General features: G+C 35.8%; 1 protein-coding gene and 1 pseudogene across 26 annotated transcripts in view; one reads left to right on the forward strand and one right to left on the reverse strand.

Moving 5' to 3' along the window:
- The window catches only part of FUBP1 (far upstream element binding protein 1), a 37690-nt gene that overhangs the window by 2126 nt on the left and 8954 nt on the right, over nt 1-26610 (reverse strand). For 2 of the 26 annotated variants that reach the window (XR_013520204.1, XR_008472989.2), the window contains exons 3-22: nt 25868-25930; nt 25026-25064; nt 24524-24563; nt 23952-24004; nt 23793-23864; nt 23604-23661; nt 21294-21456; nt 21095-21193; nt 20870-20971; nt 20302-20404; nt 20115-20215; nt 19677-19818; nt 18271-18431; nt 14724-14875; nt 14562-14641; nt 10910-11038; nt 9296-9370; nt 2972-3117; nt 1269-1363; nt 338-384 (exon numbers count right to left, since the gene is read on the reverse strand). Coding sequence is in view for 10 of the 26 variants with exons in the window: in XM_078332281.1 (XP_078188407.1) it covers nt 338-384; nt 2972-3117; nt 9296-9370; nt 10910-11038; nt 14562-14641; nt 14724-14875; nt 18271-18431; nt 19677-19818; nt 20115-20215; nt 20302-20404; nt 20870-20971; nt 21095-21193; nt 21294-21456; nt 23604-23661; nt 23793-23864; nt 23952-24004; nt 24524-24563; nt 25026-25064; nt 25868-25930 (1825 nt within the window). In the remaining 16 variants the exon portion in view is untranslated. Of the gene's footprint in view, nt 1-337; nt 385-1149; nt 1369-2216; nt 2592-2971; nt 3118-9295; nt 9371-10909; nt 11039-14561; nt 14642-14723; nt 14876-18270; nt 18432-19676; nt 19819-20114; nt 20216-20301; nt 20405-20869; nt 20972-21094; nt 21194-21293; nt 21457-23603; nt 23662-23792; nt 23865-23951; nt 24005-24523; nt 24564-25025; nt 25065-25867; nt 25931-26610 lie in introns of those variants that run through there. The other 24 variants (XR_013520202.1, XR_004727001.3, XR_013520213.1 and 21 more) reach the window with 17 other exon arrangements.
- LOC128928190 (nuclear nucleic acid-binding protein C1D pseudogene) lies at nt 17003-17649 on the forward strand (annotated as a pseudogene).

The raw sequence follows: 26610 nt of genomic DNA on the forward strand, positions 1-26610 counted from the left end.
TGAAAACTGTGTAATTGTCCTTTCTTAATCTTAACACTTCTATATTTGGGAAAAAAATACAAAAAGATTTGGATGTAGTTCAATTACTGCAGCAATCTACTCATCATTTTCTTGTTTTAATAAAAAAAAAAGGTAAAATAAAAAACATTACCCAGATATGTAAACAGTTGCTTTAACAACTTACAGACTTTCCACTAAGATGGTAGCATAAAATAACAAAATACATTTTGGGGAAGCAGTAGCAGATTGCCTTTGAATACACAACCACAAAAACCTCACAGGGACAACATTAATGTACTGAAATATTTATTTATATATGTCCTTAGGTTGTGCTTACCTGGTGCTTTTTGCAGCAGAACCTAAGGTGGAAGGTCTGGGAAGGCACTGTGAAGTATAAATAATTGCACTGTTTGCAATTAATAAAGATTTTAAACCTTAAATGAATAAAAGTCAACAGCCTCCAATTTGTGAGTTATGATACTGAATTCAACTGAACTACTACTTCAGTTCAATTAATAAATGCACCACTTTCCTAAAAGGTCATCTATAAAACAGTATCATGCAAAATACTGCAATTGTTCACATCAATACCCTACTCTTAAAGATAACAGATAGCTAACTCCTTAACTATTAAACTTCAAACCAGAACTAAATATCCCGATCTAAATAAGGGTAAGGGAAATCACTCTAGGTTATATAAAACAATCGAAAAACATTTCAAAATATCTACAATGAACGGTACACCGTACTGCTATTTCCATTCTGTAGGTAATCTCAACATTTATGTCCTTGTATTTCTTCCTTTTAAGTATATTTGAAACAATAAATGGTGCTCCCCACCAATGACAAAATACATATTTATGAAATGTGTTAAAATTGCTACATTGCTCATTATTTGCAAACTGAAATCCCCTGTCTGATACATTTCAAGATTTTCATATTAAATATAGAAGATATGCATATTTTACACTGAAAAACAATATTGTAGGAGCACCAGTGAATAATACTATTCAACTTTGTTAAGTATCAGTTTTCTTTAGCTATTGCTAAAGCACATAAAAAAATACTTACCCATTAAGCTCACTTTAAAAAAAAAATACAGAACTATGTATTATTCTATGTTAAATTAAGAAGCAGTTATGGTTTTCCAAGATATCAGCACTGTATTCCAACATAATATTCACACAAAGTATGGCATTTGCATTATGTGGAACATTGACAAAAAGATACTGTTGCAGTTCATCAATTTGTCATTCTGATGTACTTACAGTGCAATGCTCCTTGAAGGAACACAATCAAGGATGATACACAGCACAGTCCTCCTCACCCCTACAGAGCTAGTTCTATACTGGCTGGATCAAACCTGCACTTCAACAGACAATGGCAAGACAGACTGTATTTGCATGTAGTCTAATATATTAATATGCAAAGAGCCAACAAATATGCAGAGTAAAACAATGGATTTCAACAAAATATCAGAACTTCAGCATGAGTGTTAAAAGAGTAATAAAATGATTTCAAGTACATAAAAAAATTAAGTTGATTCAATGATTGGACTTGTGCATTTACAAAACAAAGCTTATCTATACTGCATAAAGAAAAAAAAAGCTTCAACGTTTCCATACCCCATTTATGTTTCAATGGCAGATGCAATGTAGCTATACTTTTTGCATACTATTCACTTTTCTAGCCTAAATTTAGAAAGAAACACACTAATATTATATACATTGAAAGAGTTGCTTTACATGGAAAAAAACTGTTCTTATTAGACTACTCATATTCACTATCTGTAAACTGTTTAAAATTAGTTATGCCGAAACAGTCTTGGAAATCAAGTATTACAAATTAAGAACAGAAAGGTTAACTGTTATAGCAGCAGTACAGGTCTGAAACAGTGGTCATGTATAAAAGGAAATTTCACTGTTAATGCAATGGAAGTATGCCAAAAGATCATTGTACACACATGCAGTTTTTAATCAAACAGAAGGAAAAAAAATAAAGATATCAGGATTACTTGTGCTGAAAGAGCCAAATACAATAAATGGAAAAGATCCTCCAATCTACCACTATACTGCAAGGGGGGAAAAACATGCCAGTGTTTAAAAACTCAATATTTCATGGGGAAAGCTTATATAATTGTGTATATGTATCTTAATTTATCATTGCTAAGAAATTATGAATCCTTTAAATACCCACATATCCAACTTACCGACACAGGAGGTTTCATATCATTTATTGTAAAGCACAAAACAGGCATTTTAAAAGTGAAAGTATACATTGAAAAAGTACATTTATATCACAAAGCATCAACCACATAATAATTGCAAATACATTTGCTGGAATGTGTACATCTACACTAAATACTAAAAACAAACCAATTTTCATTTCTACACAGAAATATTAACCTCCTATCAGTAGTGATAGATATTTTGTACATTTTCAAAAAAAAAAAAAAAAAAAAAAAACACTATTTTAAACCAAAAACAAAATTAAGATCTTCATCAAGTCGTCTGCATCCATATATTTAACAAAGGTTTTTTTCCCCCACACAATGAAGCAAATACTGTATTGTCCACTTCTTATTATTGGCCCTGTGCAGAAGAGATACATAAGAAATACACAAAAAGTTAAAGAAAATCCTTGAAATGGAGCTAATTCAGGAGTGAATCCTTTAAGAAAGAAAAACTGGTTAATATAAATGGTGGTGGCTTCCTGAATGATTTGCAAATCCCTGGGGGAAGAAAATTTATTTTTAAAATCAAAGGCATTGTAGTAATATTCAGCACTCAGATGCCAGAAAGCATTATTTTAAAAAACCCAAATAATATACCATAGTACTTCAATTCATTTAGATAATTACACTTTGCCAGATAAAAATTTAAAAGGCAAACATACTCCCAAACAGACAAACAATAAACATGCAAAAAACATGACGGAAGTAGGAATCAACAAATTAGCAATTATATTATACCTGAGGTGCTGGAGGATGCTGTGGCATTCCCTGGGGACTTGTCTGGGCATAGTAGGCTGCTTGTTGTCTATAATACTCAGCCCAAGCTGCACTATAATCTGGCTGACCACCTGGAGGAGCCCCAGTTGGAGCAGGAACTGCTTGACCTTGAAAAAAAAAGAACTTTGTTGCTGTAACCACAATTAAAAGCCCAAAATAATCTCATTTCTAATAAAAACAATACCTTGCTTCTTGTAATATTCCTCCCAAACCTTTGAATAATCTTGTGTCTGCCCTTGTTGACCTAAAAAAAACCCCCTAAATTTTAATACAAAATTGCATCCACTGTAGGTACAGGTTATAAGACAAAACCACAGAGAGTCAGAATTGCTCCTGTTGTATTTAAAATATTCATTAGTAGTGTCAGGAAACTACTCTGCCAAAAAAAAACGAAAAACAAAAAACCTCCTTCTTTTTGCCTGATAATTAATCATAACCTTTAGTTAGTTCTAGAGCATCATTATTGGTAAAAAACAAAATCAACCCAAAATCCACACTGCAATTCAATTCTAGAATTACAAAAAGAACATTTTTTGGGAAAAAAAAAGCCCATTTATAAAGGCAATGATTTAAAGACTTTATTATTTTAAGACCTAGCCAAGACTTTTTTCTGATTAGTAACGTATAAAGTGTGTGTGTGTGTGTGTGTGTATATACAATCTATATATACACACAAAAACTAGTAATAAGATGTGTAAAGTATTAATAATGTATTCCAATTACAACACAATGTTATTAAAGGTAACCTGACATGGAATAAAGAACAAGATCAATGAAACATAACTCAGCTTTCATGATTGGATCTTTTTCCAAGTAGATTGACTTTGCTGAATTAAGAGAATAAAGAAATATAACAATGAAATGCAATGGATGAATCTTAAATATAGTCTTTAAATAAACTATGGAATTTATTTTGAGAAAGGGTCTCACCCTGCTGCCTAGGCTGGAGTGCAGCAGTGCAATCATGGCTCACTGCAGCTTCAACCTCCCAGGGCTCAGGTGATCCTTCCACCTCAGCCTTTAGAGTAGTTGGAACTATAGGCCCACCACGCCTAGCCGACATTTTTCTATTGTTTTTTTGTAGAGATGGGGTTTTGCCATGTTGTCCAGGCTGGTTTTGAACTCCTGAGCTCAAGTGATCCACCTGTCTTGGCTTCCCAAAGTCCTGGGATTATAGGCGTGAACCACCGTGCCCAGCCATTGAGTGTATGTAATTAGAGCAAACTGTCTTGTCTGCAACTTACTTTGAAATGGTGCATACACAAAAAACATACATATAAAGCACATATGTCAAACTTTTAAAAAATGATGAAGCTGAGTGGTGCCTTACTTTTCCAATTTCTGAAGGTATGTAATTGTCTAAATAAAAAATTGAGAAGAGAGAATGTGTTTTCCTATTCAGTTTCTTTACTTGAGCACTATTTTACTTAGTTTGTAAATCACTTGGCTTTGTGAAATAATTACCATAGACAAAAATATTGGAGCATGGACATATAGGAAGCTGTTTTTATATTTGTAGGATGTTGCCAACAAGACCAATTTCATAGTTTCAGAAAGTAGTCTATCACCATTGTAAAACAGGTCACAGAATCAAAGCAACTAAGTGAATAAGAATTTAAGACTTTAAAAATGATTCTTTAAAAATGCATGAAAAAACATTCTTCTTGGGTAACAGAGAACTCTCATATACTATTAAAAATCCTCATATTTTCCTGTTTTCTATAAATAACTCTTTAATTCAAGCAAATCTGAAACAGGTTTCAGTATTTTAAAAACTGCCAAATACTCCAGTGTAACAATTACAATAAAACCATATGTCATCTCTTATAAGCTGCACACTTGAAACCAAACCTGATCAAGGCAGCAATTCTCTTCAGGTTTTAAATCCCATTGTAAGAGTTAACTCATCTTAGAGGCAAATTAACAATGTAAGATGGTAGAAACACGCATATGCATCAAGAAAATTCATCAATGTTCCCCTAAAAAACTACAGCCCCTGCAAACTCTTATATCCCTGTGGAAAGTTAATGATAAACACTTTAGGAGAAAAACCAAATACTTGGTAGATAAGTTGTCAGTATTTCAAACTCCAATCTTAAAAGATGTTCAAAAAAATCGTATTTCACTCTTTCAATCTAAAGGGCAAATGTGATTTATTTTGCACAGCTGAAGTAGAGAAAGAACTCTTTCCCTGCCCCTTCAAGCATGTACTTCCTTTCCTTGCTCCCCTTATTCCTCTCTTTAGTTACTAGATATTTTTTTGTTTTGTTTTGAGACAGGGTCTTGCTCTGTCACCCAGGCTGGAACACAGTGGTAGTGATGTGATCATGGCTTAGTTACTGTTTGATGCCAGATAGTTCAATCTATACTTCAGTTGAACATTATCTAATATTTATTAGTTTTATAATTATAATGTACAAAGTGTAACCTTAAATTTCTTTCATCCAAAAGAAAAGACTTGCTCTAGAGTTAGCTTGTAAAATTCTATTAGAGCCCAAGAGTCAGCCTTGCTTGAATAGAATTTCACACTCAGTTGTCTTCCTACCTGCACCTTTCCCAAAAATCCTCACTCTACCCTCTTTTAGGCTTAAGGTACCAGATTCTTAAGGGTTCAGAGTCTACCACATTAGTTCTTATCATAAGGGCCGTCCTTAAGTCAAACTTTTCCCAAATGTTTTTACTTCTCCTCCAAACAAGAATTACTCCTTTCTACTTTGAAACCCTGTTTGTTCTCTTATGGGTCTCTTATAAAAATTCCCTCTATTCCAGCGTCAAAAACACTCATCTCTAGATTGCTGCCATTCCTTATAACTCCCTTTTTAAACTCTGAAATCTTATCAAGATTTTCTCTACTTGGGAGGCTGAGGCAAGAAAATTGTTTGAACCTGCAAGGCAGACATTGCAGCAAGCTGAGATTGTGCCACTGCACTCCAGCCTGGGTGATGGAGAGACTCAGTGTGGAAAACAAACAAAAAAATTCTTGGTTTGGTGTTATCCTGGGGAAGTTAGAATTGTTTTAGAAAATAAAACTAATTTTGGAAAACTTAACCCACATCTGTTTTCAAAATTTTTTTTATTTTTAACTAAATAAGCAAATAATGACACATAAAAGTCTACAAATGGAGTTTTCTGTTTTTAACAAGGAAAACTGAAATTAGGCTCCAAAAGCTGTGATAGCCTGGCAAAGAGGACACTAGGATGAGGAATGAGGAAATCTAAAGTCCTAGAAAATCCTACGTCTGCCACTGGGAAAGTCAATAACAGAGTTGGCTTTGAAATAAAGATGTGTATCTTCCTATTTTATTATTCCCTTTTTCCTTCCATTTAAGAAATGTGAAGACTGAACCAAGTTTTATGCTTTACGGTTTATTTGTGGTAAAAAGATCGTGAGGATAGGTAAGGTACCTAGAAGAAATTAAAGCAGTTGGGCAGCTGATCATTTACAAGAAGAGCTTTTATAGAAAAAGACAAATTGACCCCATAGCTAGCATAATGACAAATGCTCATCAAGAACCTGACTAAATTACCTAGCATTATTTTCTTTATAAGATATACATATGAGGCCAGGCGCAGTGGCTCACATCTGTAATCCAAGCACTTTGGGAGGCTGAGGCGGGTGGCTCACCTGAGGTCAGGAGTTCAAGACTAGCCTGGCCAGCAGGTGAAACCCCATCTCTACTAAAAGTATGAAAATTAGCTGGGCATGATGGCGGGCGCCTGGAATCCCAGCTACTCAGGAGGCTGAGGCAGAAGAATCACTTGAACCTAGGAGGTAGAGTTTACAGTGAGCCAAAATTGTGCCATTGCACTCCAGCCTGGGTGACAAAAGCAAGACTTCATCTTTAAAAAAAAAAAAAGATATACATACATGAGGGACTTGTCCAACTGCCCTATTTTGCTCATAAAATTAACAGGGTGAGGGTGAGCATGGTGGTTCATGCATGCAATCCCAACACTTTGGGAGGCTGAGGTGGGTGCATCACCTGAGGTCAGGAGTTTGAGACCAGCCTGACCAACATGGTAAAACCCTATCTCTACTAGAAATACAAAAAATTGGCTGGGTGTGGTGGTGGGCACCTATAATACCAGCTACTTGGGAGGCTGAGGCAGGTGAATTGCTTGAACCCAAGAGGTGGAGTTACGGTAAGCTGAGATTGTGCCACTGCACATCAGCCTAAGTGAGAGAGTGAGACAGCCCTCTCAAATAAATATATAAAATTAACAGGTGATTATTGTGGTATTACAGAAAATCACGCAACAGAGAAAGTGGGGTAACGAGGTTCTTTAGTCATACAGCATTATTATGCAGTAATATTTAATTAAGTTATTTCTATGCCACGTTTTCCCACAAAGGATTCAAAACCATCTAGTATAGTATCTCTAACTGGCAGGGAAATGGTAAAAAATAAAGACAAGGTGAAATGTTTTCCCTTAACAATAAAAATTAGAATTCAACACACCTACTTAGTTTTAGCAAGCAAAAGATAAAAAGACTAAACAGTAAACATATTAATGGCCACATTACAAATAATCAATAAGGTAAAAAGAAGCACAGAACCCAAACTCATTCCTCAGTAATTAACTGAATCTATTAACAGGCCTTTGTTTTTACCTACTTAATAACTAGGGACCATATCTAGGCACCATTACCCATTGAGAAAATAGAAGTGGAAGCTTATGATTTTTAACCTCAACATGTGACCAGGTCTCACTATGCTGCCAAGGTTGGCTTTAATCTCCTGGGCTCAAGGGATCCTTCTATTGTTACCTCCCAAGCAGCTGGTGCCACTGCGCATGGCTCATGCCGGTCTTTTAAAATGGTGATGTTATTTCATTGAAGTTAAGTTATTAGAGGTCCTGACGACTATGTTGTCAGGGCATGATTAATAGCATCCCTATTCATTCTAAAATGGATCCCAGTTCAGAAAATGAATTATGTAACCAACCTTAACCAAAGGATGCTGTTTTTAAGTTAAAATTTTTTTTTTTTGCAGAATTTTAGCTACTACAGATCCGCCCAAGCTAGGTCACAAGAACATGAATTAATCTGTTACAGCCTCAGAAATAGAAGGAACATGATTCTCCTAAAAAGCCATTTTAAGAGGAAAAACATTTTTTTCTTTCTTTAAAAAGAAACCAGTTATGCAGAACATCGTTATCACCAGGTATATGTAATTTTACACCTAGAAGATTAAAATCATCACCCTTCTAGAAATTTTTCTTTCTGTGGAGAATAAGAAACATTCTCTGGCAAAGAAAACATTGAAGTTTACAATTTACACCGAGAATCACAAGTAGACCATTATCTTATGACAAAACTCTACCTAAACTATACATTCTTTTTCTGCTAGTGAAGGATAGGCAACTTTACCAATTTAGCTTTCATTTGTGACATCTAGCTGTAATATGTGATAATTTTAAATGACCATTTGATAGTCAGCAGAAGCAGCTGAAACATAGTGATCTGTCCAGAAATATAATATCAGGTTCCAAATGGTCCCTAGACAGACAAATTTGTGAGACAAGCTTGGGACCCAGACCCTCTTGGAAGCCAAATTCTGGTTTCATCACTTAGTAGTTTTGTAACTAAGTTTTGTGCTGTTTCTAATCTGTATATGTGAAATATCAACAGTTCTCTTCCTTCACAGCGGTTTGTAGTTTGCAAATTACTTAACCAACGTACCCTCCCCATTAACATATAATAGGTGAAAGGGCAGTACTCCTAGCCAGTATGCCCATAATTGTAGTCTCACTAAGCTTGGCATGTAGTATATGCTATATAGTTGCTGAAAGAACATGCAAATGTTAAGTAATTTACTTTCCACCAATGCAGGTTAATTCTTACCTGCTTATTTTGCAGCAAAAATAATGTATCAGACACAATCAATTTTTGCTTGACACACTAAAATCTAACCTTATGCCATTTAGACTAGTAATATATATAACTGTCATTGTCAAAAGTATCGTAATGTCCAATATTGTATGCACCAGTGAGGAAATTTCTAGTTTCAATTAATAACTGGTTGACAAATGCAATTAGAAATAAAGACTTCCTTGCTATGTAACCACAAATTTAAAACTATCATTTGTAACTGTCTTGGTATGTCTACAAGTCTGGTGATTTTATTTAATTATTCTCTTCCTGAAGGTTTTAAAAGTTAATAAATGGATGAAAGTCATCTAAGGTAATACAAATATGCTTTTAACAAATCTCCAACATTCTAATGTATATTTACTAAGTGTTTCAACTTAATTATGTATTTTCAAGAAACGTAGAAAACATACCCATTTTCTTGTAGTATTCTTCCCAAGCCTTAGTATAATCAACCTGTCCAGCTGGGGCTGGATTCTGCTGATCTCCTTGTTCAAGCAAAACAAAAAAAAAGAACAGAATTAAAGTTTTTAAAAGGCAATTTTAGGCATTTCCTTCTGATCCTTGGGTGTAGGAGCTGGTAGGTGACTGCAATGTGGCAGTGAGGGTAGGAAGGAGGTACTCTGTGGTAGTGGCATTGTTACCGGTGCCAAAGATAGAATGTACTGGGGGTACAGAGGTGGTGGACAGAGAAGAAAACCAAACTATCTGGAAGACTGGTAATGCTGAACATGTAAGTAAATGTCTATCAAATAAGGAAATACACTGAGGATACCAGGTTTCTCACCATTTCTAAGTACAAAAAAGGAAAAGGCTTGACAACCCCAAAATGCTGAAATGGATGTGGTGATATGAACATAGTTTTAAAAAATATATACAAATGTCAATGTTTATGTATTTTTTGGTAGGTAGATGTGAGTATGCATGTATGTAAATATATTTCCTAGCTCTGTTCAAAGAAGCTAGAAGCAATGACACCTGAGTAGCAACGAGCATACTCAGTCTTGTTTCGAACCACCATATTCTACTAAAAGTAATCAGAGCTCCTCGAAGCAATGGCTGACTCAAGGGCTGAGCCCAGAAAGCAAAAAATAACAATCTTACTGTGCCAGATGGTAAAGTGCTTACAGGAATGACAGGTATTTCAAAAGGATATAGGCACCACCCTGAATATACTCCCTGACTGGCCAATTCAGGATAATCTGATTGTCAAAATTATAAATACTTTAAAAATATAGCCTATTGCAAAAACCAGAAATCCACAATGATGCAAAGAATATATCAAGTTGATTTACTGATTTGGAGGTCTGTATGATGGTGATATATTTTTGAAGAAGTACCCAACAGGGCATCATGTCTACAGTTTAGTCTTAAATGATTTCTTTCAGAACTAATTATACTGGATATAATTAGTTTCCTTCAGAAATAATTGTAATGGATAATTTAAATAAATACGCACAGACACAGATACATGATATAGATGGTAACAGAGTAAACAAGGGGATAAAAGATAAAACATTAACAACTGGGTTATCTGGGTGCTCCTGGAATTGTTCTTACAACTTTTATGAAAGTCTGAATTTTTTTTTTTTTTTGACAGTGTTTCACTCTTGTTGTCCAGGCTGAAGTGCAACAGCAGGATCTTAGCTCACCACAACCTCCGTCTCCCAGGTTCAACTGATTCGCCCAAGTAGCTGGGACTACAGGCGTGTGCCACCATGCCTGGCTAACTTTTTTGTGTTTTTGGTAAAGACAAGGTTTCACTGTGTTAGTCAGGATGGTCTCAATCTCCTGACCTTGTGATTCACCCGCCTCCGCCTCCCAAAGTGCTGGGATTACAGGCGTGGGCCACCATGCCCGGCTGTAAAGTCTGAAATTACTTCCAAGCAACAATTTAAAAAAGAAAAAGTCTGCTTCAATTATAATTAAATAATGTTAGAAATCTGAGGTATTAAACAGTGATCTACTTCATACATAATTCCAAACACAAGCTTTGACTTTCACATATAATAAAGTTCTTTAGTTACCTTGTCCATTAGTTTGAGTTGTAGTTGGTGCACCTGCAGGGGCTGCTGGTGGTGGCTGTGCTTGCTGTTGGTAATAGTGAGCATAATAAGCAGCCCAAGCTGCTGAATTTGGATCCGTTCCTGCCTTAGCTAGAATTAATAAATGAAAGTTCAAGATTTGCTTATCAAGTCTGTAATTCTCTCTCTCTCTCTCACACACACACACAAACACCCAGCTCTCTGGCAAATACTCACAGTCCTCAAAATTAACTAGAACATTAAAAAAAGTAAATTACAACTTAAATTTTCTATTATTTTTGTTGTCATCATCAGCTTTTATTAAAGAAAACCAAGGCTCAGAGATCAAGTGACTTTCCTAGGTTAAAAAACTACTGAGCAGCATAACTGGGATGTGAATAAAGGTCTTTTGGCTCCAAATCCAACGCTCTGTCTCAAATCATCCTGTGCCCTTGTTTTTTTCTAAACTGGTTGGTTTCGCCTCAAGCACAAACAGCTCTATTTGGCAGATGACTAAAGAAAAACATTTCTAGGGGCTAACCTGTATAAGAAAGAAACAATTATTTAGAACCATGAACTTTGTCCTTATTTTCAATGAAAATATAAAAATCTCAAAAAACAGGATTAGCCACATTTCATCCTATTTCACATTGAATGTTATCGACTCGATATTATCTTACTTGAAATTTTTCATTCTCTAGAATCTTCAGGATAGTCAAAGCTTAAGTATAGCCTATCATTCAGCATCTTTAACAGTCTGAACCCCTTGGCTTATCCTTTCAATTTCATCCTCATCTCTCCCTGTCATATCTCTTCAACACCCAAACTCCAGCCACAACACAGTGAGTGTACTTTTCAGAAATCACTATGCCCATGTCTAGGCTTTCAGCTATGTTATATTTCCTCTACACTGGACTGACCCTCACTTATCTCCCACATCAACTGATTTATGAACAGTTTGAGACCTCTCAATCTTCTAGAAACCAGAAATAACGTGATTCTGTCCTTTATATTAGGAATATCATACAATTAGAACTTTTCAATTTTCTATCATGTCTTCATTCTCAATAGTAGCAATTCTCAGCTGCTTAACAAAGGTGAGTCAAGTTTGAGAAAAAGGAGCAAGCATTTCTAGAAAAAGAAAATTACAAGGTAATATAATTACATGGTATTATTAGGACACCCTCCAAGCTTTTCTCAATTGCCCAATGTACTGCTTTTCTATGTTGAATGTTCACATATCTCAAGTGTCATTAAATATATATATTTAGGTAGATATATTGTATATATTGTATATATGTATATATGACAGAGTCTCACTCTCTCACCCAGGCTGGAGAGCAGTGGCATGAACTCAGCTCACTGCAACCTCCACCTCCTGGGCTCAATCAATTCTCTGTCTCAGCCTCCTAAGTAACTGGGATCACAGGTGCCTGCCACCACGCCCAGCTAATTTTTGTATTTTTAGTAGAGACAGGGTTTCACTATGTTGGCTAGGCTCGTCTCCAACTCCTGACCTCAGGTGATCCACCCACCTCACCCTCCCAAAGTGCTGGGATTACAGCAACATTAGGTGTGAGCCACAGCACCCGGTCATTATTTGTTTATTAAGAAATCTAGGCATTTCACTTGATGCAATGCCTGGATAAAGAATTTGAGATAAAACAGACTTTAGGAAGTGATATTTCTACTCCCAAATGTGTAAACCACATCAAATAACCAGTCTCAGTTATGACTAACTAGTATGTAGTAAGAATTTACTAAATATTCACTCAACCCAAGATTCATTTATCACCTTATAGATAAGAAAACAGAAGCTTAGAGGAGTTCAAAACCTTGATTGACATCTCACAGTTAGCAAACTGTAGGACCAGGACTGATCTAGGTCTATTTGACTCTGAAGTCTACATTCTTGACCACTACACACAAATCCTTAAGACCATTTAAAAAAAAAGTTTTAGTTCAGGTAATATTAAAACATTACATTATTCTCATACAAGCAATACCCACCCCACAGACCCAGTAATCCTTTGATAAATCTGAGCTGGGCCAGCCAGCTGGTTTTAGTTAAATGGGTTACTTCTTACCCAAAGACCATGCTGCAACCACATTCACTGACCAGCTTCTACAGTGGTGACTTCACTACTATTCCCAGTGGGAAACTCAACTTGCGATACAAAGACCACTTCCACTTCTTATTTCCGTTATTTTTTCCTCAATCATGCTACCTATCCAATAGTGCTCAAAGACACAATCCTGGCAGATCCAAGTTACCCAATATAAATCTGCCCCTTACCCTACTCAAATTCTTGAATCTCATTACTAGCTTACTTATACTATACCAATTAGCTGACATCAGGGAAAGAAAAGCCCTTTCATTCTCCAAAAATTCTTATATTCCGTAACCTGTGAGCCCTTCTATCATAGTGTTGCTTACGCTGGGACTGCATTCTTTTGCTATAGAACACAACCCCAACTTTGCATACTCGTATCCTAGCACAACTCAAGTTGTTCCTTGAATTAATGGAAGTTGTGGTTATTTGGTAACTGCCATGAGACATCATATTCCAAACGGCACACTTCCTATGAAGTTAACAATCAAGCAATTTCCTTTATATTAATTCCTTCAAGTTTTTTTTGGGATGAACATATTATGTGTAGAAAGTAATCCATAATTGAATATACCTTCCTTGAAACTACTCCAGTGAAAGAGGCCTAAAAAGTAGGTAGCAGGTGAGAAAAAAAGGATCATAAATAAATGTTAATTGGTTTAAAAGAGTAACTCTTTGACCAAGATGGAAAGCAAACTACAGGGTATGGAAAAATGCAAGAACAGAACAGGATATAATATATATGCAGAATCCAGATCTGAATGTAGAAAGTAATTACATGTATTTGGGTTTTAGCGTGCAGTCATTAAACACAGGCCTGATTTTTACTCACATGAAGTTGTCACATGAGGAGTACTAGAACAGACAGTTTATCTTATTTGACAATTTGGAAGTTTAATGCACAAATACTTAACACTCTGTTAGACTGTAACATATATATATTTTTTAAAGAGATGGGGTCCCATTCTATTGCCCAGGGGAGTACAGTGGTGCACCCACAGCTCACAACAATCTAGAACTTTGAGGTTCAAGCAAGCTTCCTATCTCAGCCTTCTGAGCAGCTGGAAGTACAGGTGCGTACCACCCTGCCCAGCTAACTTAAAACAAATTTTTTAAGAGATGGATCCTGCCATGTTGCCTCGGCTGGTCTCAAGCCTCAGCCTCAGTGCCTGGCCCCTATCACATAATTTTGTTAAGTGTAAAAACTATTTTTTCATAGATAATGCCACAATTAATATACTACACATTTGACAGCACTGGTTTCTAAAACCTACTGCACTGTACTCTTTCCATTAGCTTTTAGCTTTTAACATTCTGCTATATAAACTCATAAGAAAGCCAAATGCAAGCAGAAAGAAGTTCCATAAAAGCAAAGAACATATACATGTCAGTCTTATACAATGAGTTGGCAGCAGTGCCTAACAGTGTTTAAAGAGTAAAGTGAGTGAATGTGATGCATACAAATGTAGACTACTAGAAAATTTAATAATGTAACAGGAGTGGAAAATAATACAGATAACACACAAATGATAAGCATCTTTTACCTGGATCAGGAGGAGCCTGCTGCTGCCAGTGTGGATATGCATTTCCCCATCCCTGGGGAGCATACGGGGCTGGGGGACCACTGAAGAGAAAAATCAGTATAAAAATACAGTTCATAAACTAGAATCTTTGGGGAAAAGCCCAGAACTAAACCCAATACTTACTGAGGAGCTGGGCCTGGTGGTCCTGGATTATAAGGTGCAGGGTTGTATGGTCCCATTGGAGTTCCAGGCCCTGGAGGCCCAGGAGGCCCATGGGGGCCTGGGACACCATGGGGCCCATGGGGTACAGGTGGCCCTAAAGGATTTACTGGGCCCTACAGAAAAAGGAAGACATAGAAAAATCAGCAAAATACAGTAGTGGTTCAACTCTATGGCCAAATAATCTTCCATTTCTACCCTCTTATATTCACAAGCAACAAATTTTAGGTTTTCCTTCCTTTACTCATTCATTTTGCAAAACCTATTTTATCTGCCATAATAATGAGACATGTAAAATTCACTAAAATCAATGGTAGCAATTAAATACAATTTAAATTAAATTTAAATTAGCAATTAAATTTCCTTTAGCTTGTTTGTGAACAGCAGTAGTTCCCTTTCTTTTTATAATTCTTACTTTTACTATCTCTTTTTCATTTTAATCACATAAATCAGGTCCTTATCTTCAGCTCTTCTCTTTATCTACTCACCTAATATGAGACAACTATCTTGACAGTATATTCCCAATCTGCTTGGGTCTTGTATTAATTGTCTTCTGAACACTTCACTGATAACGTGACAGCTAGCTGGTTCACTATCAAACTAAAATCCACCTCACAACTTATTTCTGTCACTGAAACCCCATTTAGATCTGTAATTTATATCCTTTTTAGATTTTCTTGTATCATAAATTTTAATAGCACATAAATTCCCTTTTTAATTCATTCAACAAATCAGGGTATTTTATACCCTTATCATGCATGCAAGCCACATGATAATTAATAATGCTTAACAGATTTCTGTTTTGTTAAGCCAACCTGCAAAGACATTACGCTTAACTGTCCTAAAATGCTCCTTCTGAGTAGTAAATACAACCAGGTAACATGTTGGACAAAATGCTAACACTACATTTCATTGTCAATTTCTCACTGCAAAATAGGGAAACTAAACTTCATGACCTTTAAAGTTATTTTTATTGACTTGTCTCTTTAACTATCCAATTGCTGTCATCTCTCACTTACTATCCATGACCTAATCTTTCCAAGTAGTAAAAATAACACTGAAAAAGTAGCAACATCTTTTTAGGGCTATGGGCCATTCTTTTAAGTGATACACACATGAACATTCATTTAATCCCTACAACTTTATGAATGAGATACTACTACCTTCATTATACAGAAGTAAAGCAAGGCACAGAAAAGCATGAGTAAACTTCTCCAAAGTCACACAGCCAGTAAATGATTCACAGGATTTTAAACCCAGGCAACCCGCACCCAGAATGCATGCTCTTAACAACCATATCAAATTGCTTCTCTAAAACAAGCTATCTTGTTTCTCCATGAATCCAACAGAAATACTGATCCATGCATGTGAGGCTAATTCTGTAAAATCAAAAACCAAGATGTGCTATTCACTCTTTGCCATGGCATCAACCTCTATCATTATTCCACAAACATATCCTTTTTTAAATGGTTAAAATAACTGTCCATACAAAAGAACTTACTACTTTTGCATACATTTTGTAAGATGTTCCTTACATGTCTTTTGTACATCTATTTTTGTCTTCCCAAGTAGACAGAAACAGTATAAAACTTGTTTTGCACCCCATTTGCAACATGGCAAATATCAAAAAGAATTTTCCTAGGAAATTCTGATTATTAATAATTTAAGACGCTCCCTGTACACTTTGTGTTAAAAATCCCAGTAAGATACCATCTGCCTCATTTATAAAAAATATACTTTTTTGTTCTAACAGAAAACTTTTCTAGAGAAAATATTTCCACATTTGGCTGCGCATCAGAATCACCCAACCCAAACATCTATGTAAAATTAGATGCTGGGCCCTATCCCAGACATTTTGTCAGATCTGTCTCTATAAATTATGTGTAAGAGTAAGAAGCACCCAAATAGTCTACATTTTAAACCACAGAAAATTTATAAGCCAGTCCAAAAGCTAGGATTTGTGAACTTCTATTGCAGAATGGGAGATGCATCTGATTCATCTCGTTTGCTTCACTGGGGTTCTGTATAGTAAAACCTTAATAAATAATGAATTCCATTAACTATTTCCTTTAAGTATGTTCCACAATCCTACACCAACAATATCATCATTCCTGCAGGTAACACTACTCTCTCTTATCTATCCACACCTAAATGTAAGGTTGTTCTCAAAACCTGTAACTGCATATTTAAAAGGTTATTTTCATTGCTAAAAAATCTACATGTTGTATTATATGTATCAAAAAATCTACAAATGCAGACTAATACTTATACATTTTCCTTTGATGTATTTGAATAAACGTTTTATTTAACTACAGTCTAAGGGGCTACGCTATAAATGAAAGGTTTAGCCATGAGACTGGAGTCGAAGTCCGTGAGTCAGCCATAATGGCAGGTGAAGAAATTAATGAAGACTATCTAGTAGAAATTGACGAGTATTTGTCAGCGTTTGAGAATTCCATTGGTGCTGTGGATGAGATGCTGAAGACCATGATGTCTGTTTCTAGAAATGAGTTGTTGCAGAAGTTGGACCCACTTGAACAAGCAAAAGTGAATTTGGTTTCTGCATACACATTAAATTCAATGTTTTGGGTTTATTTGGCAACTGGAGTTAATCCTAAGGAACATCCAGTAAAGCAGGAACTGGAAAGAATCAGAGTACATATGAACAGAGTCAAGGAAATAACAGACAAGAAAAAGGCTGGCAAGCTGCAGAGGTGCAGCTTCAAGATTTGTAAAAAATGCTCTCTGGGAACCCAAACTGAAAAATGCATCAAAAGTTGCCAATAAAGGAAAAAGCAAAAGTTAACTTTTTGATTTTGATGTATGCATATTCAAAAAATAAATCATTTTTTCCTATAAAATAATTCTGTGGCAGTACAAGGTTTAAATGTGTTTCTTATTGAATTAATATATATATTTACGGTCAATTTGTAAAGCTAAATATTTTCCAAAGATTGTTATCTTTATTGATTTACACTATGAGGATTTAAACATTGTGATATATTTTATGTTTATAATTTATCACCTCTTTTGATGAGACTCTTACTTCTTTATATAGGTCAATCTTGCAAGTACCATTTTATAAGCAACTGTGAAATTTAAGTAAAATGTTCTTCAAAAACATTTGTACTATTTTAAATGAATAATGATCTTATGAAGTATGCTTTCTGTAGACTGAAATTATAGGTATATCTATTTTCACTATATGACATTAAGAAAGCATGAAATGACCTAAATGTTCATTTTCTTTTTCTGTATACTTACTTTATCATGTTTTTATGATCTTAGGAATTACTGCTTTGTTTATATTCAGTGTGTGAAACTAAAACTTTATAGTTGTACTTTAATTCTTGGCATGTTGTCTCTATGTCCCATTTAAAATAAAATACATCCTCATTAACTTTAGATGGGAAATAAGGTTGTATGTTGATGGATAAATTTTGGCATGATGACTATACTCTCTCAATAAAGGCTGAAAATGTTTAAAAAAAAAAGTTTAAAGCATACTCACACCAATCTTTTCTTCTATGAGTTGCCGAGCATAATCTATCTGTTGTGGAGTGCCACGAATTGTAAATAACTTCATGTTAGGATCTGCATTTGGTGGAGGATTTCTTTGAAGTTCTATTCTTGCACCAGACTGTTGGCTTATGCTTTTTATGGTTTCACCTCCTAAAATAAAAAGAGTAATTCCTCTAAAGGTTTCGAGGATGTACTAGGAGCTGTTTAGACGAAAACGGTCACAATTAAATGGGCTATTAAAAATACGGTTTGGTCACTATCCTACTTGACAATATTCTATTAAGATTTTTCATTTAATAGTCTACACTTTAAATTTTAGGAAGCATTTCATGCTTCTCTTAAAATACATTTACTTAGTATGTTTATACAAAGCCTTAATGTGATTATAACAAAATATCTGAATAAACTGCCTTTAAAGGCAGTTTAAACATAAACTAATACAATTATAAACATTCGAATTTTAAAAATATGAGTCAGGAAAAATAAAAATGCACAAATAAAAACACTCAAATCACTTTTTGGGTCAAAAGACGTTTCTTACTAATAATTGCCTCTCAGTCCCCTTTCTCTAGAAGCTAGTAAGATTAAATTCCTGCTCTTTCTCTAAATATACATGAGATCTTTCATCGACGTTTTACTTGTTACACATTAACATAAGAATGCTTTCTGGCTAGGTGTGGTGGTTCATGCCTATAATCCCAGCACTTTCAGAGGCTGAGGCCAGTGGATCATGATGTTAAGAGTTCAAGACCAGCTTGGCCAAAATGGTAAAACTAAAGATGGTCTGTACTAAAAATACAAAAATTAGCCAGGCGTGGTGGCAGGTGCCTGTAATCCCAGCTACTTGGGAGGCTGAGGCAGAAAATTGCTTGAACCCAGGAGGTGCAGGTTGCAGTGAGCCAAGATCGCACCATTGCACTCCAGCCTTGGTGATAGACTGAGACTTGGTCTCAAAAAAAAAACCCAACAACAACAACAAAAGAAAACAGGCTGGGCGCAGTGGCTCACACTTATAATCCCAGCACTTTGGGAGGCCGAGGTGGGTGGATCACGAGGTCAAGAGATCGAGACCATCCTGGTCAACAAGGTGAAACCCTGTCTCTACTAAAAATACAAAAATTAGCTGGGCATGGTGGTGCACGCCTGTAGTCCCAGCTACTCAGGAGACTGAGGCAGGAGAATTGCTTGAACCCAGGAGGCGGAGGTTGCGGTGAGCCGAGATCGTGCCATTGCACTCCAGTCTGGGTAAGAGCGAAACTCCATCTCAAAAAAAAAAAGAAAACAGAAAAAATGTAATGTTTTTCTACTAATATACAGCCAGAAAAAAAGCATTGCCACTTGTTTACAACAGCAACAGAAAGTGTCCAGAAAAATGAATGTGTTAAAATACATTGCCTTTTCCTATTATTAATCCAGTTTTCCCAGTTGGCACAATAAAATTAAATTCCTGTAGTCCACCAGGTGGTCCCATGTTCCAGTTGCCTTGGCCTCTACCTCTTCCTCGACCACCAGGTCCGGGTCCACCAGGATTACCAGCCTATAGAGGGAAAGATAAGAAAGAAAGAAAAAATCAGGACAGAAATACTTCTTTTAGAGATAAACTGGCCCAAATCATCATAAGTAATAACATTTGAAAAAATACAAGAGTAAATAAGGTAGCACTTTAAGTAGTACTTCTTCCTGCTCCAAGATCTTTACCTTAAAGCAATTTAAACTTTCTCCATTAATAAAGCATCATGAAGCAGACTCTGATATAGAGGAAACTTCAGATTTGATGAAGGAAAATACTTTTCCATGAAAACAAAAAATGAAAATGTTAACTTTCTATCAAACCTGAACACTTCGAAGAAGGTCTGTAATAATTTCTGCAGCATGTTGACATCGGTCTGGAGGTCCTGTTATTTGTGCTATTCTATCAGGTGTTGTCCCATCATCTTTGAAACAAAGAAACAAAATTAAACAATAAATGTATGTCAAAACTAACTGCTGCAACACTTGCAAGATTATTATGTGTACTCACCTGGCTTAAACTGAATTCGAACACCAGCATCATTTTGAATTTTTTTGATCATCTCTCCGTTTCTTCCTATTACAATGCCAACAGCAAATCTTGGAATGGGGACCTTATGTAAAAAAGACTAAGTGTTAAGACAGCCGGCTTCTCAGGATTCAAAGTTAAAAAAAGAAGGATAAAAAATAGCCATTTCCAAGGCCAGGCATGGTGGTTCATGCCTCTAATCCCAGCACTCTGGGAGGCCGAGGTGGGGGGATCACAAGATTAAGAATTCAAGACCAGCCTGACCTAGATAGTGAAACCCTGTCTCTTCAATAAATAAATTAAATAAATAAATAAATAAAAATAGCCATTTCCAGAAAATCTGCCTTAAATCATAAAAGTACATACAATGCTATATTTATAGCAAATAGGGTAATAAGAAATATAGAATTCTGTATTCTCTAGTACAAAGGAGAGCTAAAAGGATACAATGTTAGAGAAAACTACTTAACACAAAATAGAAAGCACTATTATATTTATGTTTATTTATGAATTGGCATACAACCATTTCTGAATAGGTATTTTTACTTACGTCTATCCCTTCATTTCCTCCTATTCTTGACCCATACTCATTCCGAACTTCTCTGAAACCACCTTGATCACGAATTAACTCTAACACCATTTCCTTGGCTTGCTAAAGTAGAAAAAGTTAGCTAATTTAGAAAGAGTGTCTCAAAACATTTTAATTATACATGCATATTTTGCCCAACCCCATTCAACCCAACTCCTTCTTTATAAAATATAAAGTTAAGTTTACTTGAACTTTATATGGGTCTCCTGTAATTCTAAGAGGTTTGTCAGCACCAGTGTTCTGAGGCCCGTCTTGGATCATAACCATTTTAACTCCAGCCCGTTCCTGTTATAATCATAGAAATAATATATATTAACAAAACGGAGTGGACGAAAATGGTCATCAAAATAGACCAAAAATAACCATTTTACAAACATAACCGTACCTGAAGCTGTTTAATAGTTTCACCCCCCTTTCCAATGACTAATCCTGCCTTGCTAGCTGGAATCATGATTTCTTGAACTGCATTTCCTGGTCCATCACCATGATGGAAGCCAGGAGCTGGTCTTCCTTTTTCAACAATCTGGTCCAGCAACCGTTTTGCTGACCTGTTAACATATTTGAATAGTAAGTTGTAGCATATCCAAGCTCATTCAAATAGATAAATATATAACAACATAGCCAAGTACTCCTATCCCAATTCTGGATTAGGTGCCTTGATGCTAACTTTAACAATGCTTTCACTTTAAAAATTTTTTTTGAGATGGAGTCTCACTGGGTCACCTAGGCTGGAGTGCAGTGGCACAATCTTGGCTCACTGGAACCTCCACCTCCTGGGTTCAAGTGATTCTCCTGCCTCAGCCTCCCAAGTAGCTGGGACTATAAATGCATGGTACCATGCCCAGCTAATTTTTGTATTTTTAGTAGAGATGGGGTTTCACCATCTTGGCTAGGCTGGTCTTGAACTCCTGATCTTGTGATCTACCCGCCTCAGCCTCCCAAAGTGTCAGGATTACAGGTGTGAGCCACCATGCCCAGCCAACAATGCTTTTACTTTTAACTGAAAAATTTTCTAGATATACAATTTTTATTTTTAAGAGTAGTCCAAAATTTCCAAGAAAGAACATTCTAATGCTAAAGTTATCTCAAAATTAAACTGATTCCTCCAAGAACTAAACGATTTAGTTACATTTTTAAACTACCATTTTGCTTACTCATATGCTACAATTATTCATTCAACAAATATTTAGATATCAGCTATGTGCCAGGTGCTATTCTAAGTAATGGGGTAATAGCACTGATTAAAAAAAACAACAGGGTTCCTGCTAGAGAATAGCTTCATTTCATTAAGTAAGTAAAAATATACAGGGGCTACTTGCTGAAAAATTAAAAAAAAAAAAAAAGTAAAAATAACATGTCAAATGAATAGCACATTATTTAGTAAGTGCTATAAAGAAAATCAGGCCAGGTATGGTGGCTCATGCCTGTAATGCCAGCACTCTGGTAGGCTAAGGTGGGTGAATCACGAGATCAAGAGATAGAGACCACCTTGGCCAACATGGTGAAACCCCATCTCTACTAAAAACAAAAAAACAAATGTGGTGGGTGCCTGTAGTCTCGGGTACTTGGGAGGCGGAGGCAGGAGAATCACTTGAACCCAGGAAGCGGAGGCTGCAGTGAGCTGATATTATGTCATTGCACTCCAGCGTCTGGGCAACAGAGTGAGACTTCGTCTCAGAACACACACACACTCTCTCTCTCTCTCTCCCCCTGCCCCCGTCTCTCTCTCTCTCTCCCCCTGCCCCCGTCTCTCTCTCTCTCTCTAGTAAAGGAAGGGAACTAATAATGCAGAAGGAAGTTCAAATGCAGGCACACTGACCTTCAGTAATAAGAAAGCAGTGGCTTTAGGCACATGAACACAAAGAAAAGCAATTATCTGAGTACTATGTGAACAGAGAAAAAAATGAAGGCTGGTAGTTTTAGTGGTAGGGAAAAACAAAAGCTTCTTATAATTTGCCTTTTTTTTTTTTGAGATGGAGTCTCATTCTGTTGCCCAGGCTGGAGTGCAGTGGCACTATCTCCGCTCACTGAAAACTGCCTCCCAGGTTCAAGCTATCCTCCTGCCTCAGCCTTTTGAGTAACTGGGGCGCGTGCCACCACACCTTTTTTTTCAGTAGCGATGGTGTTTCACCGTGTTGGCCAGGCTGGTCTTAAACTCCTGACCTTAAGTGATCCACCTGCCTCAGCCTCCCAAAGTGCTAGGATTACAGGCATGAGCCACCATGCCTGGCTATGATTAGCTTCTAGTTTTCTCAGTAAATAAGCTTAAGTTGGAGAGAGGTGGGGTTAGATGCTGAAGATTTAGAGGTGGGGAGATGTAGTATTAAAGAGCCTTGGAGAGGAGTGGAAAAGTGAATGAACTAGGGAAATGCAGGCAACACAACAGTCCATTTGAGTTTAATGTCTATGAGTTTTAGGTGTCACCAGTCAACATGACTGTGCATTCTTCTCTAGGTTACATCTGGCTTTGCTCAAGTAGAGACTAGAATAGATATGAAGTTGTTTTCACCATTTTCTGTGTTTAATGACTCAGATAATGAACCCTAATTGAGAAGGCATGAGGCATAAACCTCAAAACTTTGAGGGGAGGCCGCAGGGAGACAATAGTGTAAAATAAAGCAGCAATGAAGAGCAGAGAAAAAATTCAAAGAGTTCTCCTGTTGTTACTTTTGATTTTTAAGACTTTTAAACTTACTGGACAGATTCCGGTGTTCCAGTTAGCATACAGGACCTTTCTGGAAGGCCACCACTATCTACAATTAAAAACAAACAAAAAAACCCACTTTAGGTCAAAAATTAAAGGTAGCATTATTATTACTAGAAACCAAAAAAATAATGCTAGTTTTCTAGTCACTTTGAAAATATCAAGAGAATGTAACATTACCAGGAGCTATCTGTATTTTGCATCCAGATTCCTGTTGTATTCGTGAGATCTGTTCACCTCCTCTGCCAATTACTAGTTAAAAAAAAAATTTTTTTTGGTTGAAAGATTCTAAAGTATGTTTTGATCATGTTTTCAAAACTTTAAAATTAAGTTACTTACTAAATCCAACCATTCCATCTGGAACTTTGTATTCTTCTGTCATTACAGACCTGCTAAGAAGTAACAGAAAGTACCATTTTCCTTCAGTGAAAGATAATTTGTTTACAAATAAGAGGTAATCTATTAATAAAAATGGAAGTCCAATGTCTCCCAATGGCTTATACTAAGGTTCTAGCCTCAGACTTACGTCAAAAAATATGGCCTTATTACTTAAGCCGTTAAATTAAGAATTTTAAGATGATGCATCAAGTGAAGAAGGGATGATGAATGGAACAGTCTGAAGGCATGAACTGTATAAGGAGCTGGAGGAGTCTGGGGAATGTCATCTTAACAGTTACTCTAACTCACCCCTGTTCTAAAATGTGGCTAATTCCACCTATCTTTCCAAATCACAAATTTATCTCACTCAAAAGAAAAATAATCACTCTATGGCACCTTCTCACGGGGGGTGACATGAACTATGTATACCATAAAATACAGACACATATTCAATATACACCAATGTGGTTGTGTTTTTACAAACAGCTCAACCAAAACTTGCAGAGTACTTTTTGAAAAACTTGTGACTGTACCTTTGCTGCTGATGCATCGGTGGTAACTGTGTTCCAAAAGCTAGCAAAAAATTAAATGAAAATTCAAAATTTAAGTTTACTTATATATTTAATTAACAAAACAATCACATCAGACATTCAAAAATCTTTAATGTACAGACAATACCTTGAAGAAAGTCAAATTTTATACAGAGTACTTATATGAGCATTGACAGCGGCAAGAAAGCCAATGAAAGGTTAGACATTATATTAGCAATGGCACAGAACAATTTCCTTTTTCAAGTTGTATAAGCATAGATCAATAATTGAAGTTGTTAGATATGTAAAATAATTCAGCAACCAATCTTTATATATACCTGGCCACAGTTAATGGGACAAATTGTAAAATAGAAGAAAAAGGTATATAAATTCAGGCTAGATGATCCAAAAGGCTCATAAACCAACTTCAAGGATATCCAATATGAACAAAATCTTAATATTAAAATTCAGTTAACTTTTAACCCGGTTTAAAACAAATACTTACAGTCATTCTGAGGAGCAACTTTCTTAGCATCTGGTTGATCTGGAAAATTAAGTGTCTTTTAATTTGCTGCCAATTAAGTACAATGCTTCTCCCCTCCCAAACAAGAATAAATAACAATATAAACATTTAATGAAATATCCGAAGGTATGGTTTATCATTTGAACCAAAACTGCCAAATTTCAACTCAAACTCAGAATCTAAAAACGAAACTATACTTCATTCTCTTCATGTTCAAAAGATGCACAGACATTAAACTAGTTATCTGATTTTAACAAATCACTGACCGTAATGTATGTTAAGCATATTAGAATGATACAAGACAAAGTACTTTAGGTCCATTACTGGCAAAATATCACATGCTAAAGGCTAATGATGCTTCCACCTCAGGAACTGAAGACTAGGGGGGAAAATACCTATCAAACTATGAAAATCTGACATATTAAAAGTTGAGTGTATCTGACGGTGACCACAAAGCTATGCCCCCCAAAAAACAAAACAAAAAAACCCCACAACATTACAAGGCAATCTCAACCTAAACTGTTCTTTTATAAACAAACATTTCACTGCATAAAACTTTAGGAAAAAAACCTCAAAGCAACTACAGAACTACCTTCATCTAAATCCATTATACAGATGAATACAATGCATACCTTAGAACTGACAACCTACAGCTCAAAGTACTACATTCTCCTCCCCCCTTCAAACTTAAATGATTAAACATCAGAATGTTGTGCAGCAAAAATTCAGACACATAATCCAAGAAATATTTGTGTCCATTTAAGAATCCACTGGTTTATTTCACGTTTACATACTGAACACAGGTAATAAATAAAAATTCCTGCCTTTAAAAGGAGAGGGCATTCCCTCCCAGTGTGTTGTACTGCTCGGACTTGTCCAAGAGCCATCTACACATAAAATAAAAAGAATACATTACATACAACATCTGAAGCATCATTAGCTCATTTTTCTTTGTATATTAAAAACCTCACTATAAATATGAAAGACACTTAAATAAAACGAAATCAAGTTCTCTGGTCAAAAGCTACAAATATATTCTACAGCCACAGTGAGAATTCTCCCTTTAAAAAAAGGGGTAAAAAGAAAATGTATCAAAACTCATACATCAAACCTAAAACAAAAAATACATGCAGACGTCTAAGTTCAGGAGCTTCAAGAATTACAATTTTTTAAAAATACAAAGCACTGTAAATCCACTGTTAATCCACAGGTTTAAAGCTAAACCTGAAACACAAAAGTACTAAAAGCAAAGAACATTAAAAAAAAGAAAAGTTATAACCTGCAACACCCTAGGGTAGCAAACTATAGCAATTTCAACCTTTAAAGTGAAATTGGAAATAGGAAAATGACAAAAGCATAGCATATTAAAATCCATTCATGTATAAGAAAAATCAGTGAAATGCCTTCTAAGTAATTTATATTCTTTTTTTTTTTTTACGTCTGTGCAAATTTTCAATCTGGCACAATACTAAAAGAGGGAAAATAAACTTTTCTAATAAGACAAAACTTTCTGGTTGACTCAAATTTTACCTACCTTGTCTAGGTCTCTCCCCTGCCCAACCCCTTT

This window comes from Callithrix jacchus, chromosome 7, assembly GCF_049354715.1.
Source record: "Callithrix jacchus isolate 240 chromosome 7, calJac240_pri, whole genome shotgun sequence".
Lineage (NCBI taxonomy): Eukaryota > Metazoa > Chordata > Mammalia > Primates > Cebidae > Callithrix > Callithrix jacchus.